The sequence below is a fragment of the Prunus avium genome, chromosome 7, assembly GCF_965620075.1.
Source record: "Prunus avium chromosome 7, drPruAviu1.hap1.1, whole genome shotgun sequence".
In the NCBI taxonomy this organism is placed as follows: Eukaryota; Viridiplantae; Streptophyta; class Magnoliopsida; order Rosales; family Rosaceae; genus Prunus; species Prunus avium.
Window position 1 is genome coordinate 38,340,476 of NC_142290.1, and position 18,450 is coordinate 38,358,925.

General features: G+C 38.4%; 4 protein-coding genes across 8 annotated transcripts; 1 reads left to right on the top strand and 3 right to left on the bottom strand.

The window, feature by feature from the left end:
- Positions 1-2,509, top strand: G3PP5 (Major facilitator superfamily protein). Its single transcript, XM_021953365.2, has 2 exons — positions 1-1,415; positions 1,744-2,509. Exons 1-2 carry the CDS (start codon positions 449-451, stop codon positions 2,286-2,288), a joined length of 1,512 nt encoding a protein of 503 aa, XP_021809057.2. The 5' UTR covers positions 1-448; the 3' UTR covers positions 2,289-2,509.
- Positions 2,510-2,844: 335 nt separating this feature from the next.
- On the bottom strand, positions 2,845-6,495 carry LOC110752673 (putative protein phosphatase 2C 27). The gene is made up of 4 exons (XM_021953385.2): positions 5,949-6,495; positions 4,785-4,982; positions 4,308-4,519; positions 2,845-3,849 (listed from the first exon to the last, which is right to left on the bottom strand). Exons 1-4 carry the CDS (start codon positions 6,138-6,140, stop codon positions 3,288-3,290), a joined length of 1,164 nt encoding a protein of 387 aa, XP_021809077.1. The 5' UTR covers positions 6,141-6,495; the 3' UTR covers positions 2,845-3,287.
- Positions 6,496-8,219: 1,724 nt separating this feature from the next.
- LOC110752563 (small ribosomal subunit protein uS17) lies at positions 8,220-10,046 on the bottom strand. Its single transcript, XM_021953244.2, has 6 exons — positions 9,904-10,046; positions 9,746-9,786; positions 9,502-9,602; positions 8,833-8,977; positions 8,622-8,711; positions 8,220-8,507 (listed from the first exon to the last, which is right to left on the bottom strand). Exons 1-6 carry the CDS (start codon positions 9,913-9,915, stop codon positions 8,417-8,419), a joined length of 480 nt encoding a protein of 159 aa, XP_021808936.1. The 5' UTR covers positions 9,916-10,046; the 3' UTR covers positions 8,220-8,416.
- Positions 10,047-10,662: 616 nt separating this feature from the next.
- Positions 10,663-18,147, bottom strand: LOC110752600 (Ubiquitin-like superfamily protein). Of its 5 annotated transcripts, none has more exons than XM_088243945.1 (16): positions 17,900-18,147; positions 16,739-16,882; positions 16,200-16,317; positions 15,371-15,451; positions 15,049-15,164; positions 14,893-14,964; positions 14,340-14,501; positions 14,153-14,222; positions 13,876-14,048; positions 13,467-13,631; positions 13,294-13,365; positions 13,080-13,209; positions 12,740-12,973; positions 11,368-11,774; positions 11,037-11,114; positions 10,663-10,927 (listed from the first exon to the last, which is right to left on the bottom strand). In XM_088243945.1, exons 2-16 carry the CDS (start codon positions 16,859-16,861, stop codon positions 10,919-10,921), a joined length of 2,010 nt encoding a protein of 669 aa, XP_088100071.1. In that variant the 5' UTR covers positions 16,862-16,882; positions 17,900-18,147; the 3' UTR covers positions 10,663-10,918. The 5 variants fall into 5 exon arrangements, with proteins under 5 accessions (XP_088100071.1, XP_021808979.1, XP_021808980.1 ...); XM_021953287.2 differs by having other exon boundaries at positions 12,572-12,973; positions 16,739-16,876; positions 17,900-18,146; XM_021953288.2 differs by having other exon boundaries at positions 12,572-12,973; positions 14,340-14,432; positions 17,900-18,146.
- Positions 18,148-18,450: the final 303 nt, after the last annotated feature.

Consider the following 18,450-nt stretch of genomic DNA (forward strand, 5'->3'; position numbering starts at 1 on the left):
CGAAAGTCAAAGCACAACCTCTCTTCTCTTCCCCTCTCTTTCCGTCTCTCCAAACTTCTCTCTCCCTCCCTCTGAAACTCTCCAGTCTCTCAGCATCTCAACAGCGATGGTGAAGACGAGAAAATGAAAGAGGTTATCTGAGCTCTGGTGGAAGACTTAGATATTGGATCACACGAAGCCAATACTGTAGCTTCGTCGTCACCTTCTTCCCCTCTGCTTACGACCCTCCGCCTCAATCAGAGATTGACAGGAAAAGATCTGGTAAAACATTAGGGTTTTATACATTTTTCCTTCTGTTTTTTGCAGTCGGTGAATTCTCTGTGCAACTAAAAACTCCAACATTTTGGATCCACCATCTTTCTCTGTAATTATAGTTACTGTATATCTGAGCATTCTGTGTGGCTTTTTGTGTGTAGTATTAATTGCAAAATATTGAGCTCAATACAGAATGCAATCCAAAACCTCAAGCCTAGCTCCAGCTCTCAACTACTTCCCTACCCTCAAACCCCCACACAAAACTCTAGCTTTCCACCAATTTTCAGTCCTCATCATCACCTTCCTTGCCTATGCTTCGTTTCATGCCTCTAGAAAGCCCCCAAGCATTGTCAAGAGCGTGCTTGGACCCACAATTCAGTCCAATTCCAGCTCAGCCGATACAGGGTGGGATCCCTTTAATGGTCCCCATGGTGCCCACAGGCTAGGAGAGCTTGATCTCGCATTTCTTTCTGCGTATTCGATTGGAATGTACTTTGCAGGGCATGTCGGTGATCGGATTGATTTGAGGTTGTTTCTCGTGTTTGGGATGATGTGTAGTGGCATTTTAACAATATTCTTTGGGTTAGGATATTGGTTTGATGTTCATTTGTTGGGGTACTTTATGGCTGTTCAAGTTCTTTGTGGGTTAGTTCAGTCAATTGGGTGGCCTTGTGTGGTAGCAGTAGTGGGAAACTGGTTTGAGAAAGAAAAGAGGGGATTGATCATGGGGGTCTGGAGTTCACATACCTCAGTTGGAAACATTATTGGTTCAGTTGTGGCGTCTGGGGTTTTGGAATTTGGATGGGGTTGGTCCTTTGTGGTGCCTGGGGTTTTGGTCATTTTGGTCGGCATTTTAGTGTTTTTGTTTCTTCCCGTGAGTCCAGAAGACTTGGGATTTGAGTCTTCGGTAAAGGAGATTCAGATGAATGTGGAAATTAATGGCATAGAGAATTTGGAGGGAAAAGTGGAATCAGAGGAAGCAGGTCTTCTTGGAACAGAAAATGCAGATGTCGATACAGGTGCAGATTCTTTGGCTGCAATTGGCTTTTTGGAGGCATGGAGGTTACCGGGCGTGGCACCATTTGCTTTCTGCCTATTCTTTTCAAAGCTGGTGTCTTACACTTTCTTGTACTGGTTGCCCTTTTACATAAGGCACACAGGTACTTCCTCCAGTTAGATTTTTATATATGACTTTGAAATTGAATTGTTGGGATCATCTTATGATATCCCATTATGGTTGAACTGCTTCTTTGGATTTCATGTTTGAGTTTTTATGTTCAAATACACCATCATGGATTGTCATGAAAATGGCTGTCCTTCGTCACAATTCACAAACAATCCAGAGCATTTAAAATTGGACACATATTGCAGTTCTATACTGTTAACTGTAACAGCTCCTATGTTTGTATGTGTATGCCTTTAAAATCCAAAATTACCCTAGGAGGATTATCTTCTCGTTTTCATTGTAAATTTTGTTTCGCCTTGCAGCTGTTGCTGGTGTGCATTTGTCACACAAAACTGCTGGGAATCTTTCAGCCATATTTGATATTGGAGGGGTCTTCGGTGGAATTTTAGCAGGATTGATATCTGATATGATTGAAGCTCGAGCTGTAACGTCAATAGCATTTTTGTTGCTTTCGGTTCCAGCCCTTGTTTTCTACCGGGTTTATGGAAGCCTATCTATGGTTGCCAACATTCTTTTGATGTTTCTTTCTGGATTGCTGGTGAATGGCCCATATTCACTAATTACTACAGCCGTTGCTGCTGATCTTGGTACCCAGACAGTGATCAGAGGAAATTCCCGTGCATTAGCTACTGTAACTGCAATTATAGATGGTACAGGTTCTGTTGGGGCGGCTCTTGGCCCACTTTTAGCTGGGTATATTTCCACCACAGGGTGGAACAATGTATTTCTTATGCTAATTTTTGCTATTTTCTGTGCAACTTTGTTTTTGATTCGCATTGCGAGAACGGAGATCAAAGGAAATATGAATGAGGGAAAATGGTCTTTGTATAGCATAGGCACACAATGATTGAGATTTTCTCAAGGCATATCTTTTTTTTTTCTTTTGTCTTTCTTGTCATTCCAGAAAAATAGATTTCATTCAGAGAGAGGGGCTATTGGTGCGGTCATTTGTGTATGTTTGTATCTCATTGTTTTGTAGCTCATTCATTGTTCCCAGCTTGTTGGGTTTCTTACCTACGTACAGATACAGCTAATTAATAATAAAAATTCTTCGACGGTTTGGTTCTATGTTTCTCGTCTCTTGCCTTCTTCCATCTCGAGTCCCAAATTCTTTTTGCCCATTGTATTGAATCAAATTGGTCTCATATTAGCGACAATTAATCAAGACGCGTGTAATTAGCTGTTCCAGTATGTGAAATTCAAGTTGCATGCAGCAGAGGCAGCCCATGAAGAAACAAATGTATGATGTTTTGAGCAGTCAAATAAAAAGCATTTTATGCGTCGCTGGCTTTTCTGGTTACATAACACATTCAAAAACCAGTAGGATGATCAGAAAACTCCACAAAGGTCAACAATTCCGATCATCAAGAGAGAAGGAACGCACGCTCAGTCTTATAGCCAAGTGAAGCTTAAACCTTGGACTTTGTATAACAATTATAAGTATTACAAGACATGGAAGGCGTTCTGACAAATAAATGTACACTACACTCTGCATATACCTTGAAAAACAAAGGTACAATAACAGAACAGCCTCTTCACAAAATCAGACCTGCCTGGCTACCTCAGTTATACAACACATTCCTTTCCTCGAATAAGACTTTAACTCCATTCTCTGCCAATAGGGTACAAGTGGTTATTCCAAAGCCTGAAGAAACGAATGTCTTCTTTATCCTTCCATCTTCTCTGGAACAGATTGGAGCACCGGATATAGAAGGAAGCAAAGTGGCAGTCCCTTTCTGGATGAATATATACACACAAGCCGAACTCCCGTCCATTTTCTAAGTATTATTGCTACCGGTTTGAACCTTTGCCTATCAAGGGAACATCAACTAATAAACAAGTAATTCTATCCTTCTAAGAAGCATTTGAGATCCTGAAGTCCTTCAGCAGAAATGCTTCGTCTGACTCTAGACCTCTCTACCACCACATGTGGAGGAGGCTCCAAGTGGAAACTCACCATAACCAGTGTCAAATTATCGATTGCTCCACGCTTTATTGCCTCCTCTACTATTTCCTTGCAGCACAACTTCACATCATTGTGCTCTTGGAGTCTCCTTCGAGCAAAATCAACAGCATTTTGGCTGGTGAACACATCCCATATTCCATCACTACCAATGATCAAAAACTCATCATCCTTGGTCAGAGTCATTAATTTAAGTTCTGGTTCAGCACTTAAGGGTCCTCCCCTTTCACCGCCACCCTTCATTCCTTCAAGATGCCAATCACCTAATGCACGGGTGACACTTAACAGACCATTTAGATAACCATCATCAATATATCCACCCAAGGATTCAATCCGCATTCTTTCTTTTGTGCAGCAGGGCCTATGATCTTTTGACATTTCTACAGCCACTCCACATCGTGACAATACAGCCCGGCAATCTCCGGCATTTGCCACAAGCAAAGACCTGTCCAAAAGGATAATTATAAGCTGAAGCAGACTAGTTGTCACACAAAAGGTCTGATAAAAACAAACTAAGCAGTCTCAAGAACGGGGCATGAGAATAGCCAAAAGTGCATAGATGTAAGATAATTAAATTAAATCAAATGGGGAGATTTAGGGTGTGGTCATTCTGAGCCATTATGATCAATTCAGTCTTCAATCTCACTAATCCCGAGCTGTGACCAAGATTTGATCACACAACATCAGTTTTCTTTACTATTTTCATTTATTGTTTTGCTAATGCAACAGACACAATTCATTCTTCAGCATGACACCCGCACAAATTAGCTGATTAGATTTTCTCTTATTCTTTAATCTGATGGCCAAGACTTGCAGTAATGATTATTAAGATATTACTGTTGTAAGTCAACACCCTTATTACAGATGACAGTCAACCTACACCGGAAGAAAGAGTCCCCTTACCTCCCAAATATCATTGCAGTGAGTGCAGTTGTTCCAGAAGCACGGGAAGACTCAAGGGAGCACGTTTTTGCAAATGCAGCATCCGTCTCCATAAATGACCTTGTTATCACCTTTTCAAGTTCTAATGGAAAGTCAGCATCCTCAACAACTACTCTTGGCAAATTGTCACGAACAAATTGTGCTGCATCCTTTCCATCATGGCCATCAAATACCTGTTTTTTTTATATAAAAAATTTGCCATTTACATCATCAAAATCTGATAAAATAAAGAGTCTGAATTGTTATGCATGAGCTTTCATTAAACTGTTGCAAGTACCCTTAAAGTTGCAAAATTTTGATTTAACTATTTAGAAATTGTCCAAAAAGCCTTTCTTCATATTATCGCTCTCATTGTAACCATGGTTTACAATGAAAACCTTGAGAAGTATTGGGGATGGTTTGAACTGTTATAGAACGGAAAAAGGTGAGAAAACTTACACCATAGAAGGAGATAGTTCCCTCACTGAGTACATTATAACCAAACTTTTTAGCTAAGTCACCAATGCATATATGAGTATCCTCCATACGGGTTCGACGCCCAATATCAGACCACTCTCCTGACCGAAGGGAAGGGGAAAAGTTCAGCAGGCTCTGTTTTCTGTCTACAACCACTGTATCCTCACATATGCTTTCAAGCTAAAAGACCAACAACAGGATGGAACTTGAATCAGAATGTGACGGATTGCAAGTAAACAGGTCAAGGGAACAGATTTCGGAAACACAAGAAAGTAAATTAGGAAATTTTTTTCCAAGTATAATATCAACACTCTCCTTGGAAAAATGTTCTCCAACCAGAAAATGAAACTCAAATCAATCACAAAAGTTTACATTGCATCGAAACATCAACATCATCGGGTTTCCCACAAAATTGTGGGATATGAAAAACTGTATAATGTTGTGAAATATCAAAATCAGTCAACACATAAAGAGTAACATAAAATGTAATTCCAGACAAGGAGCTCAAGGAGCAGATAATAAAAGAAGAGATCCACTACAACACAATCCAATCAAAACAAACCCTTGAAAAGCAAGAACGTTAGTCTTCACCATCCGGCTGTACAGAGCACGATAAGGAAGTACATAATTTTTGTAAATGAATCACCTTCCGACAAGTGAAAGCAAAACAAAGAATTACAGCTTAGCTTACTAAATAGGAAAAACAATTTCCAAAACAACTGTTTACGAAAATGAACTGAAAATTAGCAGAGCATGATTAAGAAAATAGGAATTCAAGCAGAAAACTTTCGGGCATGATGCAGTATAAACTAATGACAACAGTAAAATTTTGTAGTCTAAGTAAAATTATTGAATAGTGCAGAGCTACAAAAATGAATTTGTAATCACGATAGGCCAAATGATTGAGAAAAACACAAAGAGCAACAACCGGACCACGACCAACTACACACAAAATCCAATTACAGAAAAATCATAAAAGAAAAAAGAAAAATAACAAAGAAAGACCGGCAAAAGAAAGTTTTGTCAATCATCAATCACATAAGAAAACAAAGACCCAGAACTCAATTTCAACCGAATGATCCTAAAAAGTTAAAAAATTGAGACAAACCCAATAAAGCTAAGCAGTCAAAGAAGAAGAATTTGTACTTGAAATGAGTTTAACATGGTTTTCTGAAGACTGGAGCTGATCAAAGGAGTTTCCTTGTCCAAATTCTCCGTCTGGTTGTGCAAGATTTCACATTGCAAAGGCCACTGCTTGTTATTGTTGTCGGTATTGATGTTATTATTCTCCATATTCCCCATTTCTTGACCAAGCTGTTCTGCGTCTATCAAGCACATGCTTATGATGAAAAGGATAATGGCTGTGCTCTTCTTAGTGCTCAGTTTCTTAGCGAGTTGCTGAGGGAATCGGAAAGTAGTAGAAGATGCAGAGAAAAAGAAATATAAATTTGAGGTGAGAAGATTCTGAAAATATTTGAGTGGAATGAGGGCCTCTGTTTATTGTAGTAGTATTCTGAGAGAGAGAGAGAGAGAGAGAGAGAGAGAGAGAGAGAGAGAGAGAGAGCGAGAGACTGAGAATTCCAGATTTTTCTGTGAAAGCGTGGCTGCAAATCAGTTTGTTTGTTGGGTTCTTTGATATTATTCTAACTTTTCCTCCATTTTCAATATTGAAATGCAGACCCAAAAATAATAATTCCAAGTGCTTTCATTTGCTAAATAAAAAAGTGTATTTCAATATTCAGATAATTTTTGGCAATTCAAAATTGTATTAACGAATATGTAAATTTAATTTGACTAAAATCACAGGAATTAATGATTAATAAATATCTCATCTAAAACAAACAAAAAGGTGTCCCATTTTATAACATATTTCTTAATCACTAATATTTAATTCACGTGGTCTCAAGTCTTACCCACCAATAAAATTCGAGGCTTCATAAACCCTTTTTGACAAGATATTATTGGACTGGATGCGTTGCGCATATCCGATCCACCATCATATGCCTTTCTTTTTCTTTTCTTTTTTTTGATGGACACATCTGCCTTTCGTTTCACATCCATTCACAATCACAACACTGGAATTTCTTTTTTTAAGTGCACTAATATTATATAGGCATGCTTATTTAAGAAGTAAACAAATTCAAGAAAGGTTTTGCCAGAATTAATAATAATAAAAAGCTAAAGATGGGGTTTGGATAGTTTTCCAAGATATATGCTAGGTTTTGTTTCATAAATAAAGCATAAGAGACATTATCTGCAAGACCATAATTTGTCTTAAGCCTAATTAATAAGTTATAGGGCTTACTTAGGAAGTTTGTTTTTGTTTAAATGGGGCAAATAATTGCTCCAAAAAGTTTGAAAGTGAATTAAATGGGATTTATTTTTCATTTTGCTTTCCACTTTTCACTATGACAATATCTTCTTGGTGTTCTTTGTCTCCAAGGCAGCTGATATTATGTTTTGCTTGCCCTTTGCCTCTTTCAACGGAGGTCTACAATATCATCCACTTCTCTGCAACTTGCCCACTAACACCATCTTTTTTTCATTTTAAAAATAAATTATTTTCACAGCTCACTGCACTAGAGTTGTAATTTCGAGGAAAGAAACTCCTTAGGGTTTCAAACCTGGGTTCCATGGGAGGAACTGTGTAGGAACCCATTAGCAATTATTTTCAGTTTGCCTAAAAAAGCTTTATTATTTTAAAAAAATGGGTTAGGTTTCCAGATGCTTTATTGGTGTCATACTCAAGCACTTTTTCCACGAGAAAGTCAATCAAGCAAAGCCAAAGAAAGGAGGAGCTCTTCTTCTTCAGGAAACTTTTTTATACTTTTCAAAAGGAATCTTCCTAGTAGGCTGCTTGCTTACTCCACGCCAACTAAGACCAATACGTGTCCTGGCGCTCACCAGTGGGTGCACCCTGACGTGGCATAACCTTGTCCACCGGATATTATTAGTGCAGCTTGCGGTGGTGTTGCCCATCCTGCAAAGCCATTAACTTGGGTAGAGAGATATGGGCCTTATTATTTCTTGGGTTGGATTAGTGTGGTAGCTGGGTTGGCTATATCGTACACAAGAATTTCATACCCACTTTGCTGCCCATACCATTTTATTCAACTTTGGTATGTACTCAACCCGCACCATTAGACAAAACAAAATTAGTCATCGTTTCAGTAGCCGGGGTGGTGCAGCACAAGCACGCACACGGCAGACCCGGTGGTTATGGTAACAGCTGCAACTACAATGACATAATTGCAATGTTCATCGGACTCCATGACAGAACATATGCAATAAGAACTCGTGACCATCCAAAAAATAACTCATAACATTAGCATTTTCTAGCAAGGTGCACTAGTCATTTCAACTCAAAGGACACTATAGATGACGCAAATTATTAGTATCCTAGATTGAGAAACAGAATTGAAAAATGCCTATTTTGATACCATGCGGATCTTCAAAACCACAAAATTTAACCACTACATCAAAAATCGATGGGGAAAAGAAGGTGGGTGGGAACAGGGGGAAGCTACTATATCTCCTCAAGTCTATAACATAATCAGTTTGCCAAAACCAAAAATGCCTTCAGCACAAGCCTACCACAAAAATCATATACCAAATCAAATTCCAGTGAAAGCCTTCTTGCCAGCACCAGAAGATCCAGCAGGGGTCACCTTCAAGACGTTGAACCTCTTAGTCTTGGACAATGGCCTGAACATTCGTAAAACAAAATCAACAACAAACAGAAATGAGAATGCCGCCCACCGGCCAAATTATATTCATAAAGAGGTAGTGAAGAGAAGAAGAGCTTGTAAGGTATATGACCTGCACTGTCCAATTGTAACATGATCCCCTTCTTTCACACGGAAGCATGGAGACACATGCGCAGGTATGTTTGAGTGTCTCTTCTCATACCTTAAGCCACCAACCAAAAAGAAAAAGATTTCAGAACAACAAAAAACATGATGCCCTTTTTTTCCCCAAAATGACAGCAGAAATTATATAGAAAGACAACAAATGAATACAAGAATCATGCCTTTGGTATTTCTTGATGTAATGTAGATAATTCCGTCGAACGATGATTGTTTTGTTCATCTTAGCACTGTGGCAAGTGCCAGCCAAGATACGGCCCCTGATAGAAACATTTCCAGTGAATGGGCATTTCTTATCAATATAAGTCCCTGTAAGAAACAAAAATAAAATGTAGAGCACGTGTATCAGCAAATACCATAACATGTAGAACATTAGGGCCAAAAAGAGACAATCGGAGTAGGCTCAATTTGAAGTAAGAAATATAATCCAAACTTCAGAGATCAGAAAAAATAAGCAATGAATTTCTCTAATAGAAGTCATCCACACACAACTGTCACAACTGTCTCTAAGTTTACATAATTTTTCTAATCAAAAGGTAGTTATATACGCTCATGAAAGCACATATCTTAAAGAATGCAAATCAAACTTAGAAACGGCAATGCAGCAATACTCAAAGGCCACTTCCCAATTAACCCACAAATTGAAGGCCTATCACTATCCACATGCATATGCATAATTACAAATCAATCAGTCAAACTAAAACCCTAGTTCATTTTCATCACATTGCATAGCTTGAACGGTCCCCTGCCCATATATAAATAAGTATATATATATATATATATATATATATATATATATAGAGAGAGAGAGAGAGAGAGAGAGAGAGAGAGACCTTCAATGGCTTCCCTGGGGGTCTTGAAACCAAGCCCAACGCTCTTCCAGAAACGGTTTCCACCCTTTCCAGGTCTCTTCCCCTTCCCAGATTTCTTCGAGCTAATTAATTACATCACAAATAGAAAAAATGAATAACATAAAACCCAAAAGTAAAAGCATAATGGTGCAGAAAAACTAAACACAATCAAAACTTCATGGAAGATAAATATTTTTTTTAAAATGAAGTTTCTTCGACTAGCTACCTGATGAACACTTTGGGCTGCTTCAGAAATGCCTTCTCAGTCTGAAACCAAATGTATTATAAAAACAAAAAAGAGAGCACCGTTAAAATGAACCAAAGACCAAAGTTCTAGGATAGAATAAAAAGCAACCAAGATAGAGATAGAGATAGAGAACCGACCTGTTCGGCCATGTTTGATTGATAGCTCTCAAGGAGTTGAGGGATGGTCTTTCAGAGGAGGCGAATTAACGTTCGGTGCAACAAAACAAACGCTAACCCTAGTTTGCGCCACATGCGTCTTGTTTCTAAAACCTCTATAACTTATAAGGGCGCCATTCGGGTGAGTTTGGCCCAATATGGGCGGCCCTTTGTTTGGGCCAAGTTGGGCCGGATTTTATATGCGCCTCCAACCCCACGGGGCCTTTGGTTTTTCTGTTTTCTTCCTCAATACTTCCCAAAAGGCTTTTTATTGTTTTTCATTCAATTTTTGGTGTAATTATTATTTTTATATACGAACAATAATCTAAACTATTCTAAATTAAACTAACGCGTCCTCACATATTTTACCATGATTAACATTTGTAAAAGTTAATATGTTTAAAGCTTTATTTACACTCATCTAAACGAAGTTTATTCATTCCCAATTTATCATATTTTCATGTGTCAATGAGTTAAATTGGAAAATCCAAACACTTAGTAGAAATAAGAAGGCATCGGCCTTTTGTGGAGAACTCTCTCCTCAGCTTTGATAGACCTTTAACCTTTTCATTTCACGAAATATTATTTAAAGCTTCTCTTCTGTACATATATGGAAAATATCCAGTGAAGCAAAACAATTATAAAGTACATTTCAATGCTGCTAAACAAATTCTGACAACAGCAAGGGCTCCCATTTTCCGTCACAGCAAAGGTATGACTCCAAACTTCACCCTGCTCCTCTACCAATTATCCGATAAGATTGATCACGTGTTCCATGTGAAATTCAGGCTTTATGTAATTCAAGGAATGTAATAAACACTAATATTATAGGGATCATCAAAACTATGTCTCAACAGGAACTCGATAAATTTTACAGAGTCTCTCGCTTTGAGGTGAAAAACAAAGATTTATATTTCAACGACTTTACTCAAGAAAACTCTTCACTTTTTCCAGACCATGGATACCAATGCCAGTGCTTAAACCCTCTAATCATAACTCACTCCATCTGCATTGAAAAAAGCCATACTACTTATAAACATCAGTAAAAACAAACAACAAAGAAAAAAGGGTACAAGAAAGAAAAGAAAATGGATTAAGACTTTCATCATCACCACCTTTTGACGTTTTGAACTAGGAGGATTTGGTTCGCAATCACTCCGCCGACGGGATGTCCCAACATTGGAGTTCTCAGCCTGCAAAAAACAAATACTTCTCTTCATGTTCTTTATCAATTAATTAAACTTTCATTTCAGCATAACATCAAGATTTACAACTTTAGGCGTAGCAGCCCATGCTTTGTTTGGCCATTAAGAAGAAAGAGAGCTTTGACCCAAGAAAAAAAGGAGAAGAAAGAGAGCACTGACTTAATGAAACTAGAAATCCAAAACCTGTTAAAACATGAGGCGTGAAATGCCATGACAATGATAACTGGTGTAGCATGCATACCCTGGTGGAAGAATCTTGGGCCATTCTGTGCTCAGAAGAATTTTCCACCGCTGTAGGTACAAGACCTGGCTCTCCCCCTGATGCTTGAGATATGAATGGCATGATTTGATGAAGCAAATTAGACAAAAATAGTCCTTCATCGGTAACCCTCAGTTCGGCTTCTTGTGCACCCACAACACCACTCGATGTCCTTGCCTGATCTGATACAGAACCTGTAGTCAATCCCTCTGCACTGCCATCTTCTACGTGAATTTCACCACCAGGAAAGAGGTTCCTTATAAACTGTAAAATGCCGCTTGGGATCTGTCTCTCAGATTCTTGGTTGTTTTGGGTTCCTCCAGCTGATAAAATGTTGACACTGACACTCCGTGCAATAGATGGCTCCTGCCTTAAATTGGGGGTTGATCCTGCAGGAAACGGGCACTAATGAATTATTCAACTTATGATAGCAACTTGATCGCCCTGGTTAACTGCATTAGAAGAGATAAACAAACTCAAATCCAGTGTTTGGATGAGCTACTGCCTAATTCAACTCTTGGGAGTAAGACCTCAGATGAGCTACACATTATTATTTGTTAAAAAACAACCTTTTCTATAGCTACTTCACAAGCCACATATCATAACAAATTAAGACACATGCAGTTTCTAAAACAAAAAAAGAAGAAAATATCTAAGGAACTTTTGTTTCTTCTTTCAGCACAAATTAGTAAAGCAAATGAATAAAGATTAAATTCAATGACTCGTGCACATCATGACTTTTGGTTGGACAAACAATAAAATGTAATCTTACTTTTAGACGTAACATGTGAAAGAATAAACCCTGTAAATATGATTGTATGGTCTATGTGGCAACTTACCTTAGCTGTACTTCATAAACTAGTATAGCATATTAATATCAACTATTCTTATTATATTATTTTTTCTCTCTCTCTCTTTTGATCTCTCTTTCCTTCCTTCTCTTCTTACAAGAAGATTATAAACTAGGATCTTCCCATCATCCACCCAACCCCAATGCAACCCAAACCAAGGAGCAGGGCCCTCTATTCACCCTCTTCACTCCAATATCTTAAAACAATTCAGCCTTCCATACTTGTGAATTTTATGTACTAAAAGTATGATTCAACTACTATGTTGCATGGTATATTCACTGGCGGAGCCAGAAAACAAATTCTCTTCCCCTGGAACCGCCAGAAGGTAATATTACCCTCTCTTGCAGGACCTCCAATGTTTTGCTCCGAAGATTGCTGATCAGCATGGAGACCGGCAGGAGGACGATCTCCAGAAGCTAGAGTTCCTCGTTCACCACTCACATGTCCAGAAGCTACATGTTGAAGCCTTCCAAGTAATGGATAGTATAACCCTATCGAATTACCAGTAGAATCAGATGGTAGGCGACTGAGAGGTGCAGGTACTGCTGCAACCATGGTCCTAATTGGCACTATGCGTACAGTTGAATCTCCAGCAAAAGCTGGACCATCTGAGACCCTTGAAGTAGCTTGATTAGTAGGATTTTCACCACCAGAGCTTGCTGGGTTTCTTTGCCCTGAAGGCTGCTGAGTATCCCCATGTTCCTCCCGAGTGACATTGGGCGTTGTTGCTGATGAACCTTATGGGTAAAATGAATAGTGCTTAAAATCAACATATATTTTACATCAAACAAAATTAAACAGAACATGAATGGAAATAGCCAGGGAATAAATTATAAAAGGTACCTCTTCGTATTTGTATATCAATACGCCTTGGAACAAAACCAGTACCAAGTCCATTAACAAGACCAGAACCAGGCTGCACAGCTCCCATGGGGATGGCACCAAAGCTCATTCCTGATTGAAAAGGAAGCGGCTGGCCAAGTATGATTCAGCTTCAATCAGTACAAATAGAACTATTTTCAAAAGTGAGGTATGAATTAAGTGTTTAGAAAATTGCCTGAACCATTATCGGATTAGGGCCAGTCGGGGATATGAAAACTGCAGGTCCAGCATTAACCACCGCGTCAGACTGCATGAGAGATGCATCAGAGTCCAAGCAAATTTTATAGGTCAGCAACATCTAAATGGACAAGATGACAAAACAAGGAAATTAGAATTCCAGAACACTACCGGTGTTTGACCCAGTTGCAATGTCATGGTTGTACGACCAAGTTCAAGTAAAAAGGCGCCAAGGTTGTGAAACAAAGCTCCAGTTCTTGACGCACTAGATTGGGCACTGAACCTTGCTGATGGATCAGTCACATTCACTTGATTCTCCAGTTGGCTTGCAAATTGCTGCCAAGATGTAACATGAAAAATCGCAATGTCTTTTCTTTAACATGATAAATCAAACAGCTGAAAGCTTTTAGCTATTATAGGATCACAGTAACTACACTCTTCTGCTTTCAAACAATAAAATTAGTCACTTATGAGAACTAAAGAAAAATCAAACTAATAGCACAAGTTGTCAAAATTGGAACACCAAATTATATACTTGAAATAATATAGCGAAAAATTACAATAACACTTAAGAACGCACAAGTAGGGATTCTCCAACTTGTTCAAGGAGTAGTAGTCGAGTAGAACGCATGACTTCTGCCAACGATGCAGGTGAGGGGAGCCCCTCTTGCCTTGCCCCTGTATGTGATGAGGCATTGGAACTTTCTTCAGTCCTAAGAGTAGCAGCTGTTTGACCCCTTCCCCCATCTCTGGCTGTTGGTAAATGAGTGTTGAAATTATCTCAGCAAACCATCAACATTGGTGTGTAACAAACATATATGACATATCAATATAAAATCTTGTATGTAGAAACTCACCAATGGCCTCAAATTCACGCCTCAGATGACTGAGATATTGGGATAAAGTAGTCAATGAATCAGGAATTACCTACAAAGACCACCGACATAGCAGAATAGCTTCATTATTGTTTTGTCATTAAGTTAAAGATCAAAATAGGCAATCAGAATAAAAACAAATGAAACAAATTGGAAACTTTAAACTTGCCAGGGGTGGTAGAGTCCCCAAAGAAAATTCTGCTGGATGACCAAAAGTCCCATTTGATCTATCAGAGGGACCCCTTGAGCCAGCTTGTTCAGACTGAAATTGGGAAAAATCAAACATACCACTCAAACCTGGTGTCCTTTCTGGCCTCTGTGGCCCATGTTCCTTCAGCATATCAACCATCCAAATACCAGATTAATGATGTAAGCATAAAAGTGCACATGAAATTTAAACAACAAATGATCTACATATGCAGGTGCACACAAACACAGTATCTATCAATTTTGTCAGAACGTCATTATGATCTTTTTTTCTTGGCAACCTCCAAGAAACTACCCTTTTCTTTTCCTCAAGCAAAGCCAAGGTCAAGTATTTTCATTACTGTGAATACTTTGTACTAATTTGGAAGTGTGCGTGTGTATGTGCTTTTGCACAGAGAGAGAGAGGGGAGAGAGAGAGAGAGAGAGAGAGAGAGCATTGCCTAGGAAAGTTATATAAACCCATACTTCCAGTCATACAAGTGATAAGCTTCTGAAATTTTAAAATTTTAATTTACCCTGACTTCAATCCCTTCACTGCCACCTGAAATATTTGGTAATCCTATAGAGCCGAGAATGGCAGAGATGATCTGTTCAGAAGCAGAGATAAGGGAGGAAATCATTACCATCAGACGTAATTACACCAGTAGAAATACAAATTATTCAGTACTCACCCGACTGATTTCTGGTGGAAAACCATCCCCTTGAACAGGCATGCTGAAAGTTTCAATAACCACACCAGGGGCAACTTGATGCTGACCACGGCTTGTACTTGAAGCCGGATCAGTTCCTACACACAGTTGAAAGCATGCAAATAATGCACGTGAGATTTAATAGTTGAACCAAAGACCTACAAGAGAAACAAGCTCTGCTACCATGTTGGATAACCAATTTTTCCAAACAACCCAGACGACTGTGTCCAAAGCTTAAAACATGTTAACGACACGCAACATGTAAAATTGAAGAGTACTCTAAATTTATTGATTTCACATCAACCTGGATGATTTGGTAATCCCTCGGATGAGGGTGGGACAGGTTGCCTGACAACCAAATGTAAGGTGTGACCATCTTCAACATCTAAACTGTGCTAAGAAAATACTTTCAAATGCTTAACATGAAAAGTTGGTGAGTGAAACTTCATTTAAAAGAAAAAGGGAACTTGATGTTGACTAGAGGAACCAATAATAAACCCATCTCACACAATATTCATAGCTGCATTTGTTCATATAATGCCTAATTTTTTCAAACTTAATCTAGAAAAAGAGCTGGCAAGTATTAAACCTTTGCTATTGATAGAGGAAATCTCTTAGCAAGAGTATGTGACATTTGTTCAATGTATTCTTTTTTACTTCATAAAAAGGAGACCAAAGGAGGAGAGGGAGGTTAGAACTTTGGCTCTGGGCATGAGGGTAAGGTCATTACCACTGGAGTCATAAGCCCCCACACATTTGTTCAATGGATTTTTCACAACATTACCCGAAACATAGCTAGTATTAAATCTTTAGTTAGCATATCAAAGTTGTCTTAATCTATGTTTCACAGTAATGGTTGACATTATTATTATTTCATATTTTTCATAGGAGATTTTGAGTAACTTTATCTATGTTCACGTCTAATTGAATTATCTTCTGTTGCATATCTTGCTGCAGAGGCAAATCTGATTATGATTGAAAATTATACACATACGAACACGACTACTATTAACACTATTGCAAGTTCCAGTTTAGAACGCAGAAGAACAGAAAATCCTAATTAACCTAGAGAGTGCCACAAGATTTTCAAAACTCAAAAATTCTTTCACAAGTCAAAAGACCAAATAGGATACGATAGGCAGAGAGAAGCTGATCATCCTTTAGAACTTTTCCTCGGCATATTAGTCGTTGTTGCTCGGATAGTACACCAGTGACAGAGGCAATCTGCTCTTTCAAGGCAGGAACTGGCATCTGCAGTTGAGAGAAGAGAATTTGGTTCATTTTAAAACCTGTATGCAAAACTACAACAAAAAACTTTCTACCAGCATGTTCTCACAGGCAATATTACTTCACAAATAAGTTTCAATAATTATCTTTAAAACTAGCATATACATAAGTAATTTCAAATTATCGCACATATTAACAGTTTTAACTTAAGGAAGCAATCTCAAGCTGCTGGGCACACATTATACGGATGCACCAGAAATGCACATGCATTACAGCGGTGAAGATTGTACAGGAGGAATATAACTGTTGCTCACCTGAGCAAAAACAAGCCAACAGAATTATTAAGCAATAAACTTACTAAATAACTTTATATAAATGGCCAACCAAATAACTGAAAGCCAGATCTTAGTGGGAGCTATAATAAAAAAGCCACAAGAGTAACAACCTGTTTATCCACCCTGAGAGTATAGGTTTGTGAATCCAATGTTTTTATTTTTATCTCAACAGTAGTTTCAGACCCTTCAATTTGCTCGCACATGGGAATGTGTTCAGCACTATTACTTCCCATTCTTCTCAGACCACACTGAACCTACGAAGGAGCGATAGTATAAATAAAAAATACTGTCTTCTTTTCCTTGAGCATTCAATCAGCTACTTTAATTCATTGGCAGCAATAATAGACAAATACGAAAAACAAAATGAGAAAGAAAAAAGAAAACAATTAATTTTATAAGGCATACCCAGCTTTACTCTAACAACTTGCTCACAATTGTGGTAAACACACGGGAAGATATTCTTAGTTAATTCCCAAACCATAAAAACAAGAATGTCCAACGAAGAATTGGCACATCCAGTCTAACATATTTGAAATGTGTTTGATTTCCCAAAACCCAAGTCAATTAACCCTTGCTCTCTATTCTGAGTTAACAGCATTAAACTCACTATGAAGTCTGACACGTGCAAGGCAAAACATAAAACTAACTGTTATGACATGCATTGCAGTTAAAATGCCCCAAATGCAAGAAACCATACGCATAAAGAGATCTTGAGGACAAAACCTACACATCTGATGCACAAACAAACACCGTATCCGAACTATAAGGAAAGCAACAGCACTTATATCACAGTTTCCTTCTCTACTTTTTCATTGACAGCATCTATGACCCGTTTGGACTTTGATCCATTACCACACTAGTCAGCATACATATCAAACTATGTTCTTTTTCAGCCACAATGAGATTTGGTCTTGATGTGAACAACTCAATTCACAACATTATTTTTTTCGTTTGGAATTTGCTTTCATCGCATGCAATCTCTCAAAACCTCAGTAAAGTGAACACCTTTATTCATGCACTCAAAGATATGAATGGAAAAGCATTTGTAAGAAAATAACAGCCTATATACCAACAATCTTAGGGTTTTCCGAATCAAGAACGAATAGAAAGAAAATATCAGCATACTTTCAATATCCAAAAACTCCAGAAGGGCAAAATTCATACACGGACAAACCAACCAATAATCACCAAACTCAGAAGCACGAAAAATTCGATTGACCCATCAAAATAAAAACGAAAAACCCCAATACACACGACATGATCATACTTACCTAAGCCAAGAGATCAACTAGAGGAAGCTTCCAGAAGATGGAGAAGCTTAATAATAGCCCAAGAGCGGGACACAAAAGCCCTCGGAGAGAGAGAGAGGGGGGTTTATATGAAAATGGTCTCCGCCACCGAAATTGGCTGGGTCGCCCGCTCTGTCACTGTGTGGCAAACGATGGATGAGCACCTCGGAAGGCCAGGAGGGAAGTATAATGCCTAAATTGGGAGAGTGATGGTGGTCGGGTGGCAATCGACCTGTAAATATTATTCTTACCTCTGGATTTTCACCGTTGGGATTTGGGTTTTTTTACTGCTTGCTTCTTCGCAGTGAATACTGAAGGGGAAAATAAAAAATAGAGCACGTGTGCTTTTTTATAGTCCGACTCTGACTCTGAGCAGTTGATGAACATCATAAGCTGAGGTGGTTTGATGACGACAGGAGTGAAATGTCAAATTGTTCGAGGATGTTTTTGGCTATCAACAACTGGGTTCATTTTTGTATACTTTTTCTTTCTTCCCAAGCAATGAAAAAACCTTATTCCAATCAAATAGTTAT